The 26,009-nt window shown below is 42.8% G+C and overlaps 1 protein-coding gene across 2 annotated transcripts; it reads right to left on the reverse strand.

The window, feature by feature from the left end:
* Positions 1 to 1,094: 1,094 nt before the first annotated feature.
* On the reverse strand, positions 1,095 to 25,756 carry map3k7 (mitogen-activated protein kinase kinase kinase 7). 2 transcript variants are annotated; one of them, XM_063222881.1, is made up of 17 exons: positions 25,028 to 25,756; positions 24,651 to 24,761; positions 24,372 to 24,437; positions 24,216 to 24,261; positions 22,537 to 22,675; positions 19,441 to 19,565; positions 17,051 to 17,179; positions 16,576 to 16,706; positions 15,581 to 15,659; positions 14,601 to 14,728; positions 13,981 to 14,104; positions 12,675 to 12,755; positions 6,504 to 6,562; positions 6,121 to 6,181; positions 5,497 to 5,558; positions 4,665 to 4,780; positions 1,095 to 4,528 (listed from the first exon to the last, which is right to left on the reverse strand). In XM_063222881.1, exons 1-17 carry the CDS (start codon positions 25,118 to 25,120, stop codon positions 4,348 to 4,350), a joined length of 1,731 nt encoding a protein of 576 aa, XP_063078951.1. In that variant the 5' UTR covers positions 25,121 to 25,756; the 3' UTR covers positions 1,095 to 4,347. The 2 variants fall into 2 exon arrangements, with proteins under 2 accessions (XP_063078951.1, XP_063078952.1); XM_063222882.1 differs by lacking the exon at positions 12,675 to 12,755.
* Between the last annotated feature and the right edge of the window lie 253 nt (positions 25,757 to 26,009).

Here is a 26,009-nt window from a genome sequence, read left to right on the forward strand (position 1 = left end):
ATGCATGTCACAGCATAGTGTACACAATAGAACAACCGGAAAATAATTTCTCTCCAGAAATAAATTCATATCTCAACATAAAAGTAATAGAAATAACAACATGCCAAAGTAGAGAAATTAATCAAATGACGTAACGAAACACTGTAACTATGAGGTAGAACTCAGTCATCATTCCAACAGAGAATGACAACTGTGACATTTTACACAGAAATCATTTTACAGAGAAACATTGTTTTTCAGATCTAGCTGTGCTGAAAAAAGTGTGAACGGGACTGAAACACACCCAACCACGCACATACAGACTCGGTTTTGTTAGCACTCTCTGAGGTCAGAATTATTTTCTTTTGTCTGCAGAGAGCAAGCTCCATTCATCAAATCGGTGCAGAAGAGCACTAGAGCACTGGCTCCATCTGCTGGCGGCTTTCTGTGTTGACTAGAAATTGCAACCTGAGCTACACAGCTGAATGAAGTGGGCCTACTCGCGCTACCCAAAGCAGTCAGAAGGAAAAGTAGAAGTTAACAAGTTTCGGTTGCCTTCCGAACAGGTGACTTAAGAGATTAATAGACCAGTGTCCAGCGGACCAACAGACCAATGTACCCGCCTTACATACAACTGATTTTGAGTTGGTTGAACCAAATCTGTGACTAAATTTATGTATTTGTGGCAGTTTACAGGCCTATCAATAGGTAATGTTTAAAAACGGGTGCATTTATTGATGAATTTAGGTATAGGCTACTTTCACTTTTGAAACCTATGTTAAAAGGTGGTCTAATGGTTCATTAAGCAAACAATTACCGAACTACTAATTCAATTCTTACTGTAAGAGCAAAGTCTCACACACAATTACATAACAGAATAATTAGACATACCAGTAGCTATCCATTCTTGGCTACATATTGTCTGTGTGTCCCCCAGCTTATTTGTGGTGTGGCCAAGTTTTGCAGTGATCCCAGCATCACAATATCATGTCTGTCTATAGGCTACGTCATTGGGGCAAAGTAGATGTGGCTCTTATGAATAGGCCTACACATTATACAATCCTCATAGTAACATTTTACATCAGAAAGACCATGAACACGGATCACACACACAATTCAATGAAAGGGAATATCCATCTGTTCCATGTTTATTGCATGATGTCATCTTAGTTTACAGAATCTTTTACCCATCATCATCATAAGAAATCAGATTTCTTAGCTATATACAGTAAAGTTACTCAACATGTGAAAGAATAATATTGGGAGGAAAACCCACTTGCTCCAGCTGTGCCGTTAACAACATCTTCAAAAACTTCCCATCAAACCCCACGTGAGCTTTTCAAAAAGATAAACAATCCTGACCTTTTGTTAAGGACAACCCTTTGATTGTGCAAAACTGAAGGAGAGGGAGGGAGCGAGGGGATGCGCAAGAGGGGATGGGTGATGTCCCGTCTGGCAAACAACCTCTTCACATACAGACAAGTAACACAAACGGCATAACAATGCCAAAAGGCAATTCGCGAGGGGCTTCCAGAAGTGGGAGTATGTAACTTACTTGGATGCGTAGACTCAAAGCCAGTGGTATAGCTTGTAATTGAAAAACAAAAAAGTTGGCTTTCATTCAAGACAATGAAGCAAAGCCACACCGAATTATTTAATTACTTAATTTACCACTTAGCCCGAGTTTTAACTAAATCTGGGTTAGGGACTTTACAACCTGATATGAACACCCCCTAGCTGCATTAGGAGGGCCAACCATCCACTGTAAAAAAAAAAAAAGAAAGAAAAAAGCTTCTCAAAGAACCTTAAGTATGCGATTGAGGGGGAAGCCCTGAAAGTTTTTGAGAACTGGGAAGAACTCCAGGGTTTTCTTGAAGGTTCCTCAAGGAACCCAAGAACCCAAAAGGTTCGTTGACAATCTTTTACTTGGGGATGTGGGGATGTACCTGTAAAAAGTCTGTGGTACCCAGGGGTTCTTCCAAGAAATAATTTGTCAGCTATAGGTTTCCCCCAGTTGCAAACTCCAGTTTTTACAGTGTAGCTGTGTCTTCTACATTTTTTGCAGTGTGCTGATGGGCTCTAGAGAAGGTAAACTAACCTTTCATATTCTGTCATTGTTGCTTGATCAAAGCGATGTGAATATGAATTATGTTCTATGAAATGTAAATGAATAATCTGTTAAAGCAACATGTCACATAATATGAGGAATTTAAGGCAATCCGTGACCAAAAAAAAAGAAAATTGAATAAAGGGACAACTTAAAAATAAAACTTGAATGAGGGTGGGACGAGATGTTACATGATTTAACAGCCCAGTCCATGTCCAACAACGCGCTATGGAAATGTGAAAAGTATTTAAATTATTATACAAATTCATACTATGGGTTTAAAAAAAAAACTAAAATAAGAATACTGATTTATCATGTTGAGGGCAACAAAAATGTAGTTTTCTTTTAAGCAAGTACAATATGCAACAATCCACTCAACAACCACCTCTAGACAGCGGCAAATACATAATAAAATGAAAATTAAAAGCTGGTTATAAATATTGCATCATTTTATGACAACAGACCAAGTCAATATCTTACCAGTCAACATCTTACCATTTCTTTCGCAAATTAACCTACAAGTGATGTGCAATATGTTACTAAAATGAATCCTGTAACACACAGAACAAGCAAAAGTCAATACTTTTTTGGGGGGGCGGGTTGGGGGTGGAGGGTGATGGATACACTTTTGTTTACAAAATCTTAAAATGTCGTTTTTTTTTGGCATTTGGAGTCATAAAAAAGTAGATTTAAACTGCTGAAATAAAAATGTCATTCATTATTTATCTCCACCGTTTGACATCAGAGTTCATCTCTCTTTTTTCACATTCATGAGGCCTATAGTGAGGCAGCACTTGGACATACTGCAAAACTATAGAGGAGGACTAGTCTGGTGGTAGTAGTGTCGGGTCTGGGACGCGTAGGAGGTACACCATGTCATTTTTTTTCGGTAGTTTCTTTCCAAAGTGGATGCTGCCCATTCACAAAGGTCATCTTTTTTAATGAATATTTGCTAGCAACATCAATTTGTGAGTATCCATTATGTCATAGAGATTTCCACTTTCCATTCATAAATAGGTGGACCCTTTCCATGCACTGTGCCATTTTTGCATTACCAGCCATGGGCATTCTTGGCTGCAAAATGTACTCTAGCCAGACCAGTAAATATTACATTTATGTAAATATTCATGCAAAATAAAACATTTGTGAATGGGGAGTATACATTTAGGAAATAAACGGTACCACACTGGACCTTTCACATGTCTCTTGTACAAAGTATATGGATGTACTACCATTCATAACAGGCAGCGTCCTACTCAGTATTCAGATGTACGTACTCAGAAGCAGAAAGAGCGAGGATACATGCCTAACTCTCTGGAGATAACCCATTAACCCAGCATCAGTCTACACTACACGCACGCACACACGACTCACACAAGCAAACGCACATACACACACGCATGCCTGTCGCCGAAACTTTTGGTCTAGGGGAACTTTGGACAGACATCTCAATGAAAGTGATGACAAACATCTTTCTGAGGGGAAGCTTTTCGCCTACCTTCCCTTCTCTTCCCTGACTCCAGCTCCACTGACATGCTCCGACCCCTGGAGACTTGATGGTGTGTACATGGTAGCATGCGTAGACGCTGGTTTGCTTTAAAATGTACAGTGGAGGATGGAGGATGTAGCAGTCCCACTGCTTTGCATAAGGGCAGGCAAAGACAGACGTCAGTCACTGTAACGAAATCCAATTCCATGTAGTGCGTGTGGGATTGTGGGAGTGTGTGTGTGTGTGTGTGTGTGTGTGTGTGTGTGTGTGTGTGTGTATTGGAGTTTTTGGCATTAACCTGAACTTGAGGGAGACTCTGAGTCTGAGTTGGGTGCTCTACTACATAGAACAGGAACATCAGGACGTGCTCTGCCACTTCTGCGGTGTTGTGTGCGTGCGTGCATGTGTGTGCGCGCCTGTGCGTTGGAGCTTGCATGATGGTTTTAAGCATGATGAAGTTGATGAGGACAGGAGGTCGGGCCGAGGTGTTGTTGTGGGCCTACAGTACAGTACAGTACAGGACAGTACAGGACGTGCTTCTTCTTCTGCTGTGTGTGTGTGTGTGTGTGTGTGTGCGCGTGTTGTTGGAGCTTGCATGATTGGACTGGATTGGGGGGTTCTTAACATCAGGGTGTCCCCTGCCTCCTCTTCTGCAGGGTGTGTGCGTTTGCGCATGTGCGTGTGTGTGTGTGTGTGCTGGATGTTGTTGTTGTTGTTGGAGCCTGCATGATATGATTGGCCTGGATGCGACTTGGGGGGTCTTTTCTTAACATCAGGACGTCCCCTGTCTCTTCTGCTGCTGTGCGCGTATGAGCTCCAGTTGCTTCTTGCACTTCTGGTAGTAGGTGGAGAGGGACTTGTTCTCCTCCAGCAGCTTCTTGTGCTCCTGCACCAGCCGAGACGTGTTCTGCTGGTCCTTCTCGTCCTGGTCCAGCTCCGCGATCAGCTCTTTCCTGGTGGTGGTGGTGGTGGGAGAGAGGTGCGAGACAATAGCAAAGAATCAATATATGTATTGATGTGGAAACATATGGGAGAATTGTTAGGGATGAATGTAACATGTGTAACTGATTTGGATCGTGCATCACTTACTTCCTTTGGATCAGCAAGGCAATTTCCGTTTGGACTTTCAGGTACTCCTGAGCCATCTTGCAGTGCTGCTCGAACACAGCCATGGACTCTTTAGAGTTGGGGCATGGAGCCAGAGGCTGCAATGAAATCACATCAGATTAAAAAAAACAAACAAAAAAAACAACAAAAAGCACAAAAAAAACAACACTCACACACACAAAACATAAAACAGACAGTCGCCTGCCATTTTTGGGTAAACCGATTAAAATCCCAACTTCAGAAAAACCGCTCACCGTCTCAACAGTACGATCTAACTGAATGGCACCAGGAGCACCACGAGTCCACTTGAACCCAAAACTGATCAATTTGATTTATGCTGGCTATGTCCTTGGACACAGTAATGTTTACAATACGCTATTACCGGTATATTCTTCACAATAATAACAACACGTGTACTTATGCATAGGTAACACTTACAGCTTGACATTGTAGTGTCAGTACAGACCAAGGCGCAGAGAGAAGTGAGAGTAAAACATTTCAATTTCAACATTTCAAGTGTTAACACCGCAATGTATTCCTGCAATACATCTATATCATGTGTTCTACAGCAGTTCAGAACATTTTTTTAATATATTGTAGCCCCTTACCAGGCACCGTCACGGCACAGGGACGTTGCAATAGTCAATGAAGAAACGTAACTACCATAGTACTACACCACTATGACAGTGCACACAGCCTTAAGTAATACATTACAACTTGGGCATTGCCATTCTGGTAACAGCCAATTTATAACAGAGGTAGCGTTGTAAGGTTTTTTTTAAAAGAGTGCTTTAGGAGAAGGGTGAGGCCTTACCTGTAGCTGGTGGTCGAGAGTCAGATATGCCATGGGAATGGAGTTGTCGGAGCCGTTGGTATCTGCAGATCAAAAAGGGGTTTATGTATTTCCATCTGTGTGGTGCAACCCAACTGAAATCAGATTTTAAATGAACTGAATAGATAAGGTGAATAGATGATGTTTGATACAAAAAATGATTGATGAAGGTGTGTGACCTCTGTGACCTCCGCAAAGTTGGCAAACTATCATCATCCAAAGCAGAGACCACTGGAGGTTTTAAAATAAACATGTTATATTAATTATATTCGAGTCTGCACAAATATCAAAACCCTGCAAAACTGCAGAGCATCAAGTAAACAGTGATCGAGACAACACCTGCAATTAGGTCTGGTCTTGCGCTCTGTGAAACTGCACTTTTATATCACCATAATATTTTTTAAAAGGTCATGATCATCATTACAAAGATTTCAACTGGTTGCATTATGAGCAGGCAAAGCAAAGGGCAGGCTGGGATATTGCTCAGGGAGTCGTGTGTGTGTGTGTGTGTGTGTGTGTGTGTGTGTGTGTGTGTGTGTGTGTGTGTGTGTGTGTGTGTGTCTTTAATGCAGACACATGTGCGGTGCAGAGTGGTGGTGGTCTTGCCTGTCTTGTCTGGAGTGATCCTCACACTGGGGCTGGAGGACCTGCTGCTGTTTCTGCTTCCCTGTAACAGAGGAACGAAAGGCAGGAAGCATGAAGAAAAGAATACAGAAATTAAAAAAGAAATACAGGAAGAAAGAAATACAGAAAGAAGTTAAGAAGAAAAGAAAGAACACAGAGAGAAATTCAGAAAGAAAGAAAGAAATACAGAAAGAAAGAAAGCATGAACAAAAGGAAAAGAAAAAGGTGCATGTATGCACGCACACGCACACGCACACGCACACGCACACGCACACGCACACGCACACGCACACGCACACGCACACGCACACGCACACGCACACACACACTGTATTCAAACCTGCAACCTTCATCTCTCATCTCACCTCGCGAGTCTCGCCGGGGAGATCCTGGACGGATCTGCGTCTCTGTGGCTCACAGGTTGCTGCCAGTAGAAGAGGAGGGCAGAAAGAAAAAAAAGAAAGAAGAAAAAAAATAAACATTGAGAGAGAACGGGATCACAGGGTTAATGGAAGAGATGGAGAGAGAGAGAGAAAAAGATAGAAGTGGTGGAAGGATGGAGAGCAAGTGAAGAGGGAGGACCATTCATATAGTATGTGGAGAGGGCTGCATCTACACATGTTCCTGACCCCATTGCAGGGCACGCTGACTCAGTTAGTGGCCACTCGCTGCTACATGGACAAATGTGACCGTAATGTGACACACCTTATGTTCCATCATCACTCTCCCTCACACACACACTCACACACTCTTCAGGACCGTCACGCCACTCATTCACATTACATGACACGACTAACAACACAGACGGATAAGGTGGCAGTCGGCTCATCAGAAAAAAAGACTCAGTAAGGGAAAGGGGTCAGGGACAGTACTACTGGAGGATGGGAAGGGGTGTTCAGAGTAGACACACAGGCAGCAGACATCTTATTCTATACAACACATCAAGAATCAGCTGGGAAGGAAGCGTTTAACCTGGCGTATCTCGTCACCTGGTAGAACATACAGAGAAAGTGAAAGGAAGGCTTTAGCATCCAATAATATAAAGTAGTGGATCACAAGACTGACATGGGGCACCTAAGTCACACCCTTCTACTTCCGGTCGATGGGGCTTTAACTCGCAACATTTTGAATGGGAGTGAATAGAGCGAGTCAAGCTAAATCCAGATTACTTTTTGCATGTGCTCTGGATTTCACGTATGATAGCAGTGAATTTGAAAGGTTTGGATTGATGTCGTAAGACCACTAATTTTCGGCAGGCAAGAAAAGTTATTTAAGTTTTTGTACGAAACTGGGCAAGAGACGAAAACGTGCGTCTGACGAATTTGATGTGAACCAAGGCTGAAGGTGCACAGCCAGCCCTACCGCTGCGCCGCGGCTGAAGACATGCGACTTCTGCTGTGCAATCCAAATAATTACACATTTTGCATGTACACACACAACTCACAAATTGCTTGTCGAAAATCACACTATTGGTTTTCATTAATTCTGAGGAACAGCATATGTGTGATCTAGGGGGGAATGTGAGGTCATGGATCAGAAAATCGGTCCATTACAGCCCTTTCAAAATGTTTGACTTTCTAAGGCCCATGAGCTGCCCGGAAGGGGCGGAGATTTAGGTGCCCCATTGGATTACAACATTGCTTGCTCCCTTTTTCTTGAGAGCTTTATCCATATATTTTGCAAGACATTTCCACTAAACCCAGATAGGGGGCCCAAGTCATGCCCCTTCTTCATGGGACACAAAATTGAGAGAGAAAAAAAGAAAAAACAACCAATGGGTGTTAAGGGAGAGACCTTTATTGGACTCTCATTGGTTGATTTTCCGATCTTGGGTCCCATGGAGGGGTGTGGCTTAGAGTGCATTCGTAAACTGCCAATGCAAGGGGTCGGAGTAAACAACATTCATTACTCTGACTTTTAAATCGTTCGAAAGTTCTGAGCTCCCATTGCTCAATTTTTTCCAATCATATTCTCTTTTAGGAGCGCCAGATCATATTAATAAATGCACCCTTTGAGATCCCTATAAGCAAACAGGAAACAGGAAAAGAATAGAAATGGTTGAAATCTTTTCCCACCCGATGTTAGAGCCAATCTAACCAGGTCAGGGGGAGAGACCGCAGTGGCACAGTGCAAATATGCCCTGCCGTACACAAACTTGGCATGACTGAATCAAAGATGTAAATCAAATTCATACAGCATGTAGGACAGCCTAACCTCCAACGTCAGAGCTTTGCTTTGGGTGTACTTTTTAGATTTTAGGTTAGATGTAAAACTACCGCTGGTGGTATCTTGTAGTATCTTGGGTCAAGTGTAATCTACAATAACTGCATGAGGAATAGTACTTTACAACAGAGAGCTAATGTACGTAGTTGTTTGAGTACAGTTGTACTATGGGAGGAGAGAAGTGCCTCACACTCCCAAGTCGTATAAACAAGTTTTTAATGTGACACCGTTTAATGTGACACCGTTTCGGCCTCAGGTCACGTCTGTTGTAGTGTGAACATCAAGTTGAAATGAAGATAGCCCGTCAGTGCTGTAGCATTGGTGCCTACACACTAGAGTTGCATTAATCAGGATGTGAGTGAGTGAGCAGCAAACCATTAACGACACAGGTGAGCTCATGCACCAATGAGAACAAACGAACTAACGAACGAACAAAGGACAATGGCCACTGATGTTACTGCCCCTCTATTTCCCTTCAACATGAAATATTTAGTGACATGCAGAGGATGTTTCATGCAGCACCGTGGTCCAAATACAAAACAGCCCCCCACCCCCACCCCTCTCTCTTTCACCCCTGAGGAGTTCCATGACTGTGGCCCCGTTCTTCAGTCTGCGGGGCAAGAATAGCCAGTGACCTCACCCTACACGAGAGGGGGGAAATTAATCAAAAATGACATTTTTGGCCAAGTTAAATGAACACCGGGGCCAAAAAAAACCCACCTCCGCGGTGTCCTTAAGAACACAAGAGACTTTCTAAAACCAAACCCAACCCAACCAAACACCACCAGTCTGCAATCTCCTCCGCCACCAACAGACAAGACAGTGAGCAGTGAAGCGACACAGACATCACCACCACCACAGCCACAGGCCAACTGAGTTCACTGGGCCACATCCACACACAAACGCGCACGCGCACGCCCTAGTGTCTCAAGATCCTCCAAGTCCTTTCACGCCTACACAGCACTTTGTTCAAAGTGCATTCTTACATTGGTAAACATTTGGGGAGAATTTGAGGAATTTAGATTTTCTTAGTCGCAGATTAGAAAAAGGCAAAGATCTGGGGAAAATGCTGTGTTCTTGACTGTATAAACTGGTCTAGATGAGAATAATCTGAACGAATCAAAGAAGTAGAGTACAATCTCATCTTAAAGAGTGCGTGGGAGTCCTGGAGTGAGTTTCTCGAAAGCGTTGTTCCTAACTAAGTTAGCAACTTACTTGGTTGCAGTGCAATTTCCCATCGGCAACCCACTAAGTTGCTAACCGGTTAGCAACATTCCTTTCCAGAAATGGGGTCCTGGACTAGTGTCTAGTGATGGACATCTTGAGACAGTGTGTATGTTGTGACTGAGGTATGGATGCAGCCTCGTTTCTGAAGCTCATTTAAAAAGGGCTACACAAAGGAGGAGAAGGACAGAGAATAGCTATGTGAGTGTTACTCCAGGCTTAACTCTAAACACAAAAATCAAAAACACAACACACCAAAAAAGAAAGAATAGAAAAAGCAGAGGGCTGATTCAAATGGTGAGGCTTCTGAGACACCATGAGTGACAACTGTAGGCGATTTCTCTGATTCAAAGCCACTCACTCACTCAAATCAGGGGTGAATTTCTCAAAACCAAAGTTGCTTACTACAGTAGCTACTTTGTTGTTTTCAATGCATTTTCCCATTGGCAACTACCGAAGTTGCTAACAGGCTAACAATTTCTCTTTTAAGAAACTCACCCCAGATCAGCCAGCCGACACTTGAGCTCAAGCTTTTCTGTCCTGGAGTAACAGACACTGGGGGGACTCAGGAATACGATAAAAAAAAAAAAGATAATTATAAATTAAATAAATATTGTTTATTTATTTAAGTGTCAACTATCCATCACCAGGAAAGCTGGGCAGTGAAGCACACGAGTCATTACCCATGTTCCCAGGGTCCTATGTTTCCTGCTCATTTTTCTTGGGACATCAGGTTAGGGTTAAAGGGTAACTTCAGCCTGCAGTTGTAATGCTCACACTACCATGGACTTGTCAGCACCTGAGGATTTTTCCAAGATCCTGGCCATTGTAATGGGGGAAGGTGTTTGTTTACATTTCAAAAAACATCTTGATTTATTCCCAAAAACACCCAATAGGTTATGCAACATCAGCAGACAACTAACAAACAGCAATATCTTTTGGGAATATATCTGGAGTAGGCCTATGTTAAGATTTTTTAAATGTAAACAAAAGCGGCCCCCATTAGAGTAGCTCATAGCTCGGAAAGGGCTGAGCCAAAAAATGCAGCATCACTGTGTACTGATAATTCAAGGGTAGCGTGACCAACACAACAGCATATTGAAATTGGCAGGAGTGCTCCTTAAAGAATGGGTCTTTGGGGTCTATGCAGCTAAAGCATTCTCCAGTGCTCACATAGAAAATAAGATACTACTTCCAGATACTACTTTGTAAATGCCTAACATTGCAACAGTTGGGGACAATACAAAGGCCTGACAAGACTTACAGTTGAGGACGATATTATTAGCCCCCCTCCTGAAATTAGACATATCTCTTCATTTATCATTGAGAATGATCATTATTAATAAATGTATGTTATTCTGGAAACAAATACACCATGGAGATAGTATCCAATAAGTTAAATTTGGACTTTTCCATTTTCGCAATGAGTTTAAACAAAAAAGTGTAAAAATGGCAAGGACAAAATTATTAGCCCCCTTATCATTAATAGTTAATACAGTGCCATTTATGAACAAAAATTGACACCAGGCACTTTGATTAGTTGTTAACTATGTTGGCACATGTCCTACCAGGGATTTTGGCCCATTTTTTCATTGCAAATAGTTAAGCTGGTCCAAATTCCATGGATGTTGAGGATGGACATTCATTTTCAGCACTCTTCAAATACTATCTAAAGGATTGAGGTCTGAACCACTCCATGACCATGGTTTTAGTATCCTTGAAGAACATTTGAACTATTTTGGATGCAAGTTTTGGGTTATTATCTTATTGAAAGATCCAGTGAAGATCTTAACTCCCTCTATGAGCATATTTTTGCAAGGTCACTTTCCACATTCTATCATAATTTTCAGTTTTTTATGGTGCCGTACACCCAAACAAGGTTTCCTGTGGCTGAGGCTGCCACAGAATGATGCATCCACCACCATGTTTAATTGTGGAAACCATCTTATAGCGATTCAAGGCCTATCCCTTTCTTCACCTGACAGAAGCAGAATTCATGCATCAAAGCAGGTGCAATTGAATATCATCAGATGAAAGCAGAGACGTTCAAAACTCATTTTTGACTTTCAAATGTTCACAGGCAAAGCTCAATAACACTCTGATATGCACTGCCTTTAGTCAAGGGGTTCTTCTGTGATGACGGCCCCAAAGCCCAATATGATGACAAGTCCTAACACCTGTCTCTCTTCAGGGGGAAAAAACCTCCAGGTGAGGCCAGATCAATAACAATCATCTAGGCAGGTGTCTAATGCTTCTTTGGTCTAATGAGGCTAAGCAGTTTCCACAGTTACACATAGTGGAAGGGCATCCAGTTTAGTCTGTTATTCAGCCTCAGACACAGGGAGTCTGGGTCTGAATCTGGATTGCTGGGTCTTCCAACAACATTGTAACCCAAAGCATACATTTAGATTAGTTCAGAGGTTCTTTAAGGACACTAAAACCATGATATTGGAATCACCCGCTCATAGTCCAGTCCTCAATCCCACTGAGAGTCTGTGGTTAATGTCTATGCTCAGCATCCATGCGATTTGGACCAGCTAGAACACTTTGCAGTGAAGAAATGGGCCAAAATCCCTAGTGGGGCACGAGCCAACCTAGGTAGCAACTTATCAGAGCCTGTTGTCAGTTTTGGTTCATAAATGGCGCCATATTGACTATTAATGATCAGGGGGCTAATAATTTTGTCCTTGTCATTTTTGCCATTTTTTGTTTAAACTCATCGTAACAATAGAAAAATCCAAATTCAACTCATTGAACATTATCTCCATCAGTGTATTTGTTTCCAGAATAACAGAAACGGTGAATAATGGTAATTCTTACAGAGAAATCAAGAGAAATGTCTAATTTCAGGAGGGGGGCTAATAATATCGTCCTCAACTGTATGTCTAGCAAGCTTGGTCTCCTCCCAACTGCTCGGAGTTTGTGTTTAGGAACCCCGATTTAGAGTCCCAACCACAAAAGAACGACCCATAAGACCCAGGGAAACATAGGATCCAGGGAGAACATAGGACCCGTGAGGGGGTGGAGGGGAAACATAGGGCTCGGGGAGAATATAGGAGGGACCGCTCCCAAGCACACTGCTGTGGTACCTGTGACGACGATCTTGGGGACGTCGAGAATGGTGCCAAACGACGCCGTTTTACGGTGACCTCGTTTATACTGGGGGCGTGCTGCAAAAATACACATACACACACACAGAGCTTGCGTACACTGGCATGCAGACTACAACAGAAAACAAAGGGAGCAACAAGCTAGCTGGAAGGTGGTGGGGGGCTGTTCTGTTGGGCCTCTTCCCAAACAGCCCCACCGAACCCCCCTTTTGACCACCCACCCTCAGAACCAACGTGGGACGAAGGGGGAGGGCATGCAGAGAGCAGACATGCAGAGTAGTGGGCACATTGAGCGCTGTTGTGGTCGCGACAGCAGAGAGGGAGAAAGGCATGGGATAAGGACCCAATGATCATGCAGTCAGGAGGACACAATGATGCTCAGAGAGAGATGAAGGGCTTCCAAGCCGTCTAGGCACCACCCTGCAATACTGACCTGACCCAGCTGTTTTTTTTTTTTGTTTTTTTTTGAGAGAGAGAAATGAACGCCAAAGTACAACAATAAAAGGTTACCTGTTATTTTGCAAACACTTGTCAAAGGAATGGTGGAATGGCGAGCATTTTTGTACATAGCTTGTTATAATTTATTAATAACATTGATAAAGGAAAAAAAACAACACCATTAGTGGCAATGAAGTAACATGTTTAAGTTTTTTTAATAATAAAACATTTAAAACATTAATTTTTCAAAAGCAGACAGGCAGTTGCATTGTCAAGACAAACTAATGGGTTTAACCATTGCTGGATTTTAATTTCAGCATAAGCACATGTATATAGTATCTGTAGTATATGGTTGTGTTAGGACGATGGGAAGCTTGTCATTTGGAAATGATTAAGCAGGTGCAGATGAACAGGTTACCAGAGTTTGCATAGGCCACTTATGAGGCTCAGGTGGCGCCCAGCTATCATTGCAAGGCATAAATAAGTAAGTAAATAAAAAAACAAAATGAATAAATAAAACAGGCTTGAGGCTTCCATTATGAAAAAAAATCAACAACTCAAGAATTGCTTCTTAAAAGTGAATTTTAATAATTAGCTGATATACATTATTTATCTCATTACCAATAAACTGCATGTGTTTTTCTTGTTTTTCATTCTCTGAAGTTGAGACCATACTGTCAGCTTACCTTTGCCCATTTCGGACAAATAGCCATTGTAATAACAGACGACGTGGTAACTTCAACAACACAAACAACAAATTCTTGTATCTTTGTGGATGTGTGTGGCGACTAGTACAGTATACGAGGGTTGCTTTGTGCCGTTACGCGATGTGTTTGCGCGATCTTACCTGGCGAAGGAGCGAAGGCGTTCTCTGTGAGGTCGGCACTCCTCCGCTTGTCCGAGGAGGTCAACGTCGTTCTGCCCGGGAGGCTCTCCACACTGCCCCCTCTGGAGAGGCTTGGCAGGCTCGGCTGATGGGGTTGGAGAGATGACATGGGAACTTTAGAGGTGCACCGTGTAATATTTTTGCAGTTTCTTTTCCAGAATGAATGCTGCCCATTCACAAATGTTACCTTTTTTCACAAAGACCACCACCATCATATGGCGTATGACATCTGTGACCAATTTAAAGTAAAAAAAAGGGTTCTGAAAAGGTATACATTTTCTTTCATCCCCACATCTATTAATTTATTGAACTCAACCCGCTAACTGACTTCTGTCTAGTAATGTTATGTATGGATGCACTTCAATACTGCACTTTGAATAGGCCAATTTATTGAGTCTTTTTGTTATGTTTTTTGTTTTTGTTTTTTTTGTTGCTTTTTTGTTTTGTGTTGTATGTTGCAGCAGCGTTGTAATTGTCCAAGACCAATTTCCTGCAGGACAAATTAAACTTATCTTGAATCTTGAAACATGACTGAATTGTGAGTGAGGCTTGTACCTTGATTAGAGGAAACAATGCCTTACCTTTGGTTTGAAGGCTACCGGTATCTTTGTGTAACTCTTGATGGTGTCGTTGCTCCCGGGGGAGTTGCTGTGCTCCATGTTGCTGTCGCTCTTGTTGCCGGTGCAGGTGTAGTCAGAGTAGGATCCTCCTGTCATCACAGCAAGGGGAGAACCAATGAGAACGGTTTAGACTTAGTGCATGTTGTTTTTTTTATTATTTAATAAAGCTTCTGTGTGCCCTATATTTTTGTTCGCATTTGTTTCCTACCAATTTTAAGCAAACATAAGTAGTGTGACAATGGACAAAAAAACCCACAGGACAATATATTGCTAGCCTGGTAAACCAGTGCCACCCGCTGGACGCCGAAATTTTTCAGCTAGCGAGTGGGTCTGGCCTTTGTTTTGAATCAAAGCGGGCGGGGTTTTGAGGGAGTGACGACGAATCTCGCAACACCGTTGGGAAAGTTCACTAAGGGCAAAGATCACCAATTGGTCAGAGTGCCGGCACGGTTTAAAAAAACAATAGGTTGTTCTCATCAGCAATCTTTGGAGGTATCGTTCATCGGGGCCAGACTAAATTACTCCGGTCTCACATTTAGGCTGGTTTATCAGGCTAATATATTGCACTTTTTAAGCTGCTAGTGGTTCTTTAGGCATCTCAAGAGGGTGTCCAATGCACGTTCACTGAATGCATTAGCAATAATCAATTGCAACAAATTCTACTCAGCATTCTGAAATGTTGGACTGGTGATTACAACATCAGGGTGCAGAGGGAGGCGAAAAGAAGCTAAGCTCTTTGAGTTGCAGTCGTGGGCTTGATCGATAAAACCATACACAACGCATGGATAAAAGCACATTTTTGCACCATCATATAAATGCAACACTAAATATAAAACTATATGGCAGAGGATTTTCACAGTCTACATAAAAAGGCAATTACAGTACATTTTAGGGCCCCACTCCTGGATAGAGACGTGAACTCTGCTAGTGAGAAGGAGTACCTGTGCTGGGGGCGGAGCTCTGTCCATCTTCTGAATACTGGTACGGGTACGATAGGGGCTCATCTGCTCTGGGAAAGTACTGTCAAAAACAAGACACATACAGTAAGCAAGCCAGTAAGTAAGTAAGACAAATGTTTATCAAATCAGGCAAAATAGTTGGTTCAGTTCAATGACATCTTGCGACGTCATCACAAAGCACATTGCAAGCACAAGGGAGGATGGGGAGGATGGAGTAGCATGTAGCCTGATTAGCATCGATTTTCAAATGTTTTTGAGACTTGGTCTGACCAAGAGCATAACAATTAACCCATTGACGCCTAAGGCACCTGCAAAAAAGGGTGCTGAATGCCTGAGCTCTTTTTAAGAAAAGCTGCCCTGAGCCTATAAAAACCTAAATATCTCAGCTTCTGAAGCACATAAAAATATGCACTAATTGCATGTAAACGCTAAGACCCTCATTTTTCATTAGAATGTGCTCATTCATCTCAGAGATTTTTAATTACGTTGTTTCAAATCTCATGGGCCTGAATGTTGCGTAATGCAGCTCCAGGCGCCAGGGCCAAAGTTGCGAAATGCAACATCAGGCATCAATGGGTTAACATTTGCCAAACGGCAGGGTTGACCCACCTCCCATAGTTTGCTACTGGTTGTTTGCTTCCCGACAAAGTGGGAGGAGTTCCCAATTTTTCTGGAGCTCAGAAACGATATTTGTATTGCTCCTGGCCTGACAAGAAGCAACGCTGAAGGTGTTGCATCACTAGGAGGGCACAGCCTGGCTAAATGGAAAGAACCATGGGCATGTACCCTACATACGATCGGGTGCACCAGTGCAATGGGCCACAGCACCCCAACCAGGAGATTTCTAGAGATGTGACCAATGAAGACAGTAGCAAACTATAGCACAGGTAACTGAAGTGCCCTTGAACAAGGCCGCTACTCCCCCATTGCGCATTGTAATGAAATAATGTAATGCACGGCTAATGAAGCACACACACCTTCATGAGGTGGGTCATGATCTTCACTATCTCCTCCATGGAGGGCCTTTGTGATGGGTCTTTGGACCAGCAGCGAGTCATCAGGCTCTCAATAGGCTTGGGAAGGTTCTTGATGAGAGGCGGACGCGTGCCTGCAGAAACAGTTTATATTTTTCAATTAATATGATTAGATGACGAGATTAAAAAAGATTACAGTATGACAAAATATTTTGTTTCTGGAAAGGCATTCTTACAATATCGTTAAGGTTCAATATTATGGGGGGGGACACTGAACTATTTACAACCTGAAGATGGCAAAGCACTGACAAGTCACTGAAATGGCACTGGCAAATCATTGAAAAAGGTATGGATTCCAATTCAAACTATTTTTTAAAAGGTCTGGTCCACATTTTCAACATTTGTTCCTAGGAAGCCACTTTTACTAGATCTCTTACAAGATCGCTAAATATTTGAAAACGTATGCCTTTTCACTCACCGTTATGCACAGCCCACATGATGCGGAAGGCTGGGCCTCCAATCTCATCAAAAGGCTTTCGGCGCGTGATCACCTCCCAGAGGATGATTCCCCAGCTGAACACGTCACACTTCTCACTGTAATTGCTCCCTGAACACAGAGAAAAGACCCCAACTTGTCATGGACCAAAGCAGGAAACGAGAGGACACAGAGAGAGACAGCCAAGACACACCAAGAAACTCGGCGTGTCATGGATAGTCACAGAAAACAAAAACAGAAACAGACACATACAGACATGGACGACATGCCCTACTGTACCAAGTAGGCCATTCAAACTCAGCTTGACATGGATGGTCGCAGAAAACGACAAAACCCAGACACAGACACAAACACAGACAGACACGCACACGCACACAAACAAAGTAGGCCCTTCAAACTGAAGCGGAGGGATGGCTCTTGGCACCGTCCCATGTGACGGCACAAAGCCATTCTCCAAGGCAATTTTATAATGAAGAGGAGGGAGAGTGAATAAGTGAGCAAGCAAGCAACACTTCCAGATGATTGAAGCACGGGCACTTTTATCTTGTCTGCACCTTCTGAACAGGCGTGGAAGGAAAAAAAAAACAAGCAGGCAATTATTTCGAGTAGAGGCGCCCCTGGTAGACCAGCGGAGGCCTATTATTGGGAAATTAAAACTGTATCACACGCGAGCACCTTCTCCGAGAGGCAAGTGTGTGTGAGAGGCGCGCCTTTGATAAAACCCTGTGTCGTCTAAAAGCGATGCAAATGAGTGTCGAGCAATTTGGGGATCAGAGACAAATGACGGTGCTTAATTGTTTGGGAGTCCCGCTCCCCTCCCACTCAAAACAAGGTAATGACTAACTTCATTTACATTTCTGACGACCTGTTGACAAGGGACCACTTCCAGACGCCAAACTTAAATTAGAACAACAGGAGCATAAATCAATATAATAAACTGGTTTCGATTAGGGTGACGTAATGTGGTTACGTAACAATGTTAGAATTCGTCATCCTTGTCCTTAAGGCCCATGCGCATCCACAACGATATCTACAAATTTGTAAAAATAATTAGTACTCTGGCTAATAGAGCCGACCAGATATCAACTATAATGTTGATAACGCTACGCTGAACAATATTGTTGGGATCAATTTCAGAGCGTTTTTTCTGAACGGTAAAATAAAGATAGCCAATCAGAGCTGTGTAGAATGTACAGAAATCTCACCTTGTACTGATTGATATTCATGAGGAGTAGGTGAACTGTAAACGGCAATATCTTAATAGTTATGGTCATCTTTATAGTTAGCATTGTAGATGTGAACAGGCCTTAAACAGGTCCGAGAACATTAGTCAATCTCCACCATGTCTGAATATACTTTTACAAAAGCAGCCACAAGATGCAAATCCTACAACTGCCTCAAAACACACCCAATGATGACACCCAATGATGACACAGAAAAAGGTACGCCGTGGTTTTAGAGAGAGGAGTCTGCACAATCAAACTACATAGAGGTCTTCTTCAGAATCCCCAATCTGGAGTGTCTGATGAGAATCTGGGAAAAAACCTTAATGGTCGAAATGTAGTTCTGCCATGCAATAAAACAAACACAAAAACGGATATCAAGCATGCAGAATCCTTACTCTAAAACTTGAATAAACATTTTCTTGCTTCTCAAACTCAATGTAGTTTGTCAGTGAGGTACCCAAGATGCAGAGTGGTTGATTGGACAGGGTTTTAGATGCTTGACATGTTCCGAATTCTTGTGCAAACATTTTTTTTTTTACTATTGCCGATTTCCCACTGAAGCAACATTTTGGCCATCCAGACTTTTTTTTAATGCATTTATTAGGGCAGGACAGGACAGTCAATTTATTTTTATTTTACATATTATTTTTTTCCCCTCATTCTATTTTATTTTCAAATGCATTCTACTTCTTTTTCTTATTTGAAAACATTTATTTTTATTGTACTTTTATTTCTATTTTATTTTTGCATTTTAATTACTCTCCTATTGTTAATTCACTGAAGCTTTGTTTTACTTTCCCTACTGTTATGTATTTGTTTTGATTGTAAAGTGTCCTTGGGTATTTTGAAAGGCGCTCAAAAATAAAATGTATTATTATTATTATTATATAGGACAGGTAGAGAGACAGGAAGTCAGCGGGGAGAGGGAGACGGGGAGGGCTCTGCAAATGACCTCGGGCCGGAATCGAACCCGGGTCGCCGGAGTAGCAGTTGAGCGCCCAGCCGATTGAGTCACGACTGAGCCTCGGCCATCCAGCCTTAATCTTCATGTTTTGCACAAATAAACACAGCCTCCCCTATGATCTGTTCCTCAAAATCTTGGGTGTGCGTTGGTAACCCCTTCAGATACATTTTTCAAATACTTGCCTTCAAACACTTCGGGGGCCATCCATGCCGCACTGCCTTTGTTGTTGGTCATGTGCGTCTGAATGTCACACGCCGTTCCAAAGTCGCATATCTTCAGCACCGTGCCATGAGCCACCAGCAGGAGACTGAGGGGAGAAAAACAACACCACGAAATAAGGCCGTGCAATGCATTGAATTTTGATAAGGATTATGATACTCATGTCAAATGATCTCCATATTCACACGTTTTCCAGTTTAATAGATTATTTAAAATCAACCACTTCGAGAATTGAAGGGCTCTACAATGCACAAATTAGCCAAATGTGTCAGTTCATTTCAGGTGGTTTTAATCAAAGTTTGAAGCACTTAACAACTAAAATAACTCAAATTTCAATTATCGTGATAACAAATAATGTCTGAAATACTTGTAATTTTCCCCACAATCGAGCAGCCCTATACAGATATCCAACAATAATAACACACAGGGCAAGCAAGTGGACAAATTCTTTCCTCCAGTGCATTTCTAATGTGGCCTGGCAAACTAGAGGTGAACACGAAAGACAACAACATGAAATGAAGAGTCTGGCGTCCCCATTCACGAGGCTGAAGGGTTGTGGGTGGAAACAACGGTTGGCGTTCAAGACGGACGCAATGTGGCCATGTCATCACCTTGCTAAGCTCTCCTCATCTCCAATGACTCACCACACACACGCACATTTAAACAGAAAAGAAATCCTGATACACATATCATGCATTGTGATAGGTGGCAGATTTCGTGGTCTTCTGGATGACCTGAAATGTTGTTGAACCGGCAGGCAAATCTTTGGGCGTGAATTTTTATTACTAGGCTACTAGGCAAGTTTTGAGTTGTAGGTAAAAGTCTATTTGGTTATCAAGTTAGCACGTTGACCCACAGCGACCATGTATTTGCAATTAGCATTTTGCTACAGTGTGGCTACATTCATTCAATGCTAGTAAACCGTAGGGGACATGCTTGCTTTGTAATATTAATATATCTGGCATAAGCTATGCTATCTCTGGTAGTCTTGCTAAGGAGGGTGAGAGAACAGAGAGGAGAGGCAGATCAAGAGATAAGAGATCAAGAGAGTATGTATGCGTGTGTGTGTGCATGTCTGAGTATGAGAGAGAGAGAGAGAGCGCATGCGCAAGAAAGAAAGAAAGAAAGAAAGAAAGAAAGAGAGAATGTAAGAGTAAGAGAGAAGAGAAGAGTGTAAGAGAGAAAATGTGAGAGTGAGTGAGTGTGTTTAAGTGTGTGAGAGACATCAAGAAAGTGCGAGAGTGAGTAGAAGAGTGTGAGCAAGAATGACAGAGTGAGTGAGTGAGAATGATAAGAGAGAGAGTGAGAGAGTGAAATTGTGGTCCGTATCCAGGGGTCTGCTGCTGCAGTAGTGCCAGGCCTGCCCTAGTTCTGCCCAGGAACGCGAGGTCAGGCCTCTAGGAAAGCGACCAGCTGGTCAGCCCCATAGTGCACACTGCCAGGGACTTTTCATCATCGCGGCCCAATAAATAACCCCTCCGCAGCGCGCACACTCAACAAGTCTGTTTGTGGCTCACAATAAATCGCATGATTCCTCCTCCAACTAACATGGCAGCGGTGGTGTACAAAAAGAAGGGCGAAACAAAAACAGCAGAGCACATGTGCTCTCTTACACAGGCTCTTTGGAGATCCAGAAAATAGAGTAGTCTCTACTGTACGAGCAGGTTCATTGGCAAACAATAGGCCTTGAAAAAGTAAATAGTAAAGAAGCACTCAACTGATTTGTTTTTTTCCCATTGTCACCACACAAACATTTCGGTCTGACACCTTTCCTCAGCGTGAGATGGTGACTCCTGAAAACCTGAAGGAAAGGTTTGAAGCTCGCACATCCAAAAAGCGTCTGGAGCAGGGCAACCAAATGACCAGATGAAGAAAAGGAAAAAGTCAGCTTCAAACCAGGACTTCTTTGCTCCCATTTTTTTTAACGTAACATTTTCGTTGAGCATCAGTGCTCACCCCAAACATTACGTAAAAATAAAGCAGGAGCAAATAAATCCTGTTTTGAAGCTGATTTTTTTCCTTTTCTTCATCTGACTTCTGAAAACCTAGCACCACAACTGGTTTACCAATCTCACACTGGAATATCACCATCTCAAACTGAGGAACTGTGTAAACCCAAAATGTTTGAGGTACATAATGATGCATGTGCTGGCTAAAAGAAAGAAAGAGCACAAACTACAGGTACGGTTATGACTTCAGCGCGACAAAGGTGTAGACATGGCTTCTCAAACTCAGAGGCATCCTGTCGGGCAAAATCACCGTGGGCATGAATAACGGATTTGAGTAAACCAAATTGAGTCGAACAAATACGCAACTCAGAAAGACAGTCATAGAAAAATATAGTTGACAGTGTAGGAGAGACACCTAATGACATGTGCTCGCTAAAACAAAGAAAGACCATAGACATATACCTATGAGTGCATAGAAACTCACAGCCAGGAGTGACACTTGTCCTGGGCTTTAACACAAAGAACAGGAGTGCAAACAAACATGACAGGTGGAAGGGGATATGAGGACAAGGAGAAGGTAGGAGGAGGAGCGCGCTGGTGCTGACTGATTGAGATAAGGAGGAGTGTTGGAAAGGAAAGAGGTGGAGTGGAATGGAGGGAGGGGGGAGGAGAGGAGAGTGGAGGAAAGGAGAGGAGGGGAGGGAAGGAGAGAGGAGTGACGGAGAGGAGAGGAGTGGAGGATAGAGGAGGTTGAGAAGAGAGGAGAGGAATGTAGAGGAGAGGAGAGGAAAGTAGAGGAGAGGAGAGAGGAGTGGCGGAAAGGAAAGAGGTGGAGTGGAATGGAGGAAGGGGGGGGGGAGTGGAGGAAAGGAGAGGAGGGGAGGGAAGGAGAGAGGAGTGACGGAGAGGAGAGGAGTGGAGGATAGAGGAGGTTGAGAAGAGAGGAGAGGAATGTAGAGGAGAGGAGAGGAAAGTAGAGGAGAGGAGAGAGGATTGGAGGAGAAGAGAGGAGTGGAGAGGAGACTGAGAGGAAAAGGAGCGGAGTGGAGAGTGCAGGAAAGGAGAGGAGAGGAGAGTGGAGGACAGAGGCGGTGAGAGGTGCGTGCATACTTGGGTGGCTTGAGGTCCCTGTGAATGAGAGCCTTTGGTTTCATGCCGTGGAGATAGGAGACGCCCTGGGAGCACTGTAGACACCAGCTCATAGCGTGGGCCGCCGTGTAATGGGGAAGGGGCTCGGCACCATGCAGCACTGTGGACACAGAGTGGGTCGTCACCAACACCTCAGATATGCACACACACTCACTCGGGTAATGCTTCATTGTTTGTTGTCACATGCATCAACTTGGAACACTGTGTACTTCCACTGCACTGAGGTAGCTGTGGCCTAATGGTTAGGGCAGTGGTCTAAAAGATCAGAGGGTTGCAGGTTCGAATCCCACCCTTACCTCTCCCTACACCTACATCCATGGCTGAATTGCCCTTGAGAGGCATCTAACCCCACATTGCTCCAGGGATTTTAACCAATGTAAATACTGATGCTTTGGATAAAAGCATCAGCTAAGTGTAATGAAATGCACTGTGGATACAGAGTGGGCCGTCACCAACATGGACAAACACACATACTGTACACACACACAAACACTTGGGGTAACGCTTAATTTTACTTCGTTTTGTTTTTTTAGTGTATTCAAATGCATCAACATGTAATACTATGTGCTACCTCTGTACCCCGCTGACCTATTCTTAACTGGTCTACAGTACAGTGCAAACACATAATGTTACACATATTGTGTATCGAATTCATATCAAAGACGGAGTAAAACTAAGAGCAACAAACATTTGACTTGACTGCGGACAGTGGGCAGGCACTGATGCGGCTTAGACACTCAAGCAAACGCAAACACACACATCGTCGTGCACCTACATTATCCCAATTTTTTTTGGTAAACTCTCACTATAGCACAAACACAGTACACTACGAAGCACAAAAATGCTGTGGTAAACGAGACACAGACATCCTGCAGCAGTAATGTGACCACAAACAGTTATTCATGTGTACAAAACAAATGCATACATTTCACAGACTATCAAAACAGAAATAGAATGAAATATTTCCCAGATCACAGCGTAGTGCACCATGTATTCTATTACCACCCACATTACACACTGACTGTGTAGTTAAGTGGGCAATTTTACAGTCTGAGCCCTGCAATTCTCACACCGATCCCCTGGCCAACTTCAACACCAGACCTGTACGTACTTATAAAGCATTCAAGCATTATCAATGAATAGGAACATCTAACCGACGTCCATGGTGGATTTAGCATGCATGGAGGTTTTTTCTTTAACTCAGGACAACTTGGCGGTGGAAGGCAATGGGATTTCCTTTCTGTTTTCCTTTTCTTTCTTTTACTCCCTTTCTTTTCATGCACCTAAAAAACACCTGAAAGGTGTATTCGCCATGCAGGTAGTCGGGGAGAAATCACCAGGAGTACTACGAATAATTGATTTGAGCAAGTCGAGTGAAAGCCCAAGTGGAACAAATATACAACTCAGTAACACTTCATAGAATATAAAGTCGAGCAAAGCCATGCAGACACACCTTCATTCTAAATATTTTAGAGAATGTTCTGTCATCTGATGAAGAACCATAACAATATCAACTCGAAATCTGCCATGCAGACAAGCCTTGTTCTAAATATTTCAGAGGACACGAATGAGCCGTCATAACAGCTGATGTACGGAACCCAACCTGAATGATTTTCAACTCCAAGCAGTTCTGAACTCACCATTGTACAGAGAACCACCCTCGGCATATTCCATCACCAGGCATACCTTCGAGGACAGAACATTGAATTATTTAAAAAGTGGTCCAACAATGCCAACAGGCTCTTTGCAATGAGTCTAAACTGATGTGCAGTGTCCACTGTAGCGTCAGTACTTACTGGGTTATCGCATGAGCCATACAACTTCACAATGTTGGGATGGTTCACGCGAGAGAGTTGGCGCAGCTACAAAACAACACAAAGGGGAACATTTCTCAGAGGCTATTTCTTCTTCTTCTTATTATTATTATAAATGATAGTACTATTAATAATACTACAAATAATAATAACAACAATAATAATGTTGAAAAGAGTTATTATTTGGTGCAATCCTTGTGGACTGGTGTGTTCACTTTGTAACTGAGCCTACTGGTTGATTTTCCATGCATGAACATTTACCTCTACTTGAAAAGCTTTCCTTTCAGATTCACTCTCTATTGTTTTGATTGCGACGTCTTTGCCTCTCCATTTGGCTTTACAAACGACACCGAAGGCACCTCTACCCACCACCTGGAAAAGTAAAAGTTTTGACATCAGACCAAGATGTTATTGAGGCATCATGCATATTTTACTTTAGTGTGCATCATAAAATATACATAGGCCTACATGTCTCAACCCAGGTAGGCTATAACTGATTACCGACAACAAAGTTTTTGGTGAAACAGAAGTTATGGTTGGTGTTAGAGAGGCCACATATTTGATGCTGGCTTAGCTGCCATGCGTAACACCTTTGACAACTTTGCCTTTATTCGTTCAAAACAAAGACAGGCACTTACCTCTTCGACTTCAATATCTGCATACTCGATTTCTTCGAATGGATATCCACATCCAGGTGGTGTTTCGATCATATCGGCAGAAGGAACAGACATTGCTAGCTGCTAACGCTAGCTATTCATTAAAACCTGCGATTGATTACTCTAAAACTATAAAAGGAAACGTGTGCATTTGCACATATTACAATGAACTACACATTCTCAACCAGTTCTTCCTGGTAAACAAGTAAATAACTTCGCAAGGCAACCTCTACAAGGCTATACCTTTCAGCTAGCGGCTATGGTCTGTCAAACAAAATAACTTCAACGCTACTGTTAATTGGCGATACGCGTATATAGACGTTAGACGTGTGGTACAGTGCACCGGACAGACTGACCAGGTGAGCCTGTACTACAAATAAAAAATAAAGTCTTCAACATTCAAAGAAGTCAATGAGCACTGAATTTCAGAGCTAACTGCGCTAGGCCTTGTTGGCCTGGTAAGCTAACGTAGGTAGGTAGCCTGCTACAGCCTAGGGATGAAGTAGTCCAACAGCAGACTTTTGTCCCTCATAAACTCAGTCGCCCGTGTCATTGGGACAAAACATTAATTACATTAGCGACTACAAAATATACCAATCGTGCTTCTCAAACAAGCTCCATGATCGATCCGTAAGACGGCGACTCACAACTTATCGTCTTCCATGGGGTAGCCTACTTTGTTTTTTTCCGCAATGGCTGGCAGCTCCAGGAAGTGCGTGTTCCTGTGAATTCTGCCCCTCCGAGCTCGCGACTGTCAGCCTTGCTTCAAATAAGGCCAGGGAAGGACCATTTTTAGTCACAACTCTGAATAATTCTACATTCTTAAAAAAGTGAACATTCAGCAGGGGTCAACATACTGTTTTCTAGATAAGATGATAGGATTCTACAGACACAAGCCAGCCTACATAAAGGTCAAGTAAGTTTAGCCATCGAAGTAATTTAGTTCTCTAAGGCCTAAATACGG

This window comes from Engraulis encrasicolus, chromosome 18 (assembly GCF_034702125.1).
Source record: "Engraulis encrasicolus isolate BLACKSEA-1 chromosome 18, IST_EnEncr_1.0, whole genome shotgun sequence".
NCBI lineage: Eukaryota > Metazoa > Chordata > Actinopteri > Clupeiformes > Engraulidae > Engraulis > Engraulis encrasicolus.

Coding starts and splice junctions, on each gene's coding strand:
- map3k7 (XM_063222881.1), bottom strand. CDS start 25,120: ATGTCTGTTCCTTCTGCCGATATGATCGAAACACCACCTGGATGTGGA. Junction 24,762..25,027: donor CAGATATTGAAGTCGAAGAG/GTAAGTGCCTGT, acceptor TTACTTTTCCAG/GTGGTGGGTAGAGGTGCCTT. Junction 4,781..5,496: donor CTCTCGACCACCAGCTACAG/GTAAGGCCTCAC, acceptor ATTTCATTGCAG/CCTCTGGCTCCATGCCCCAA.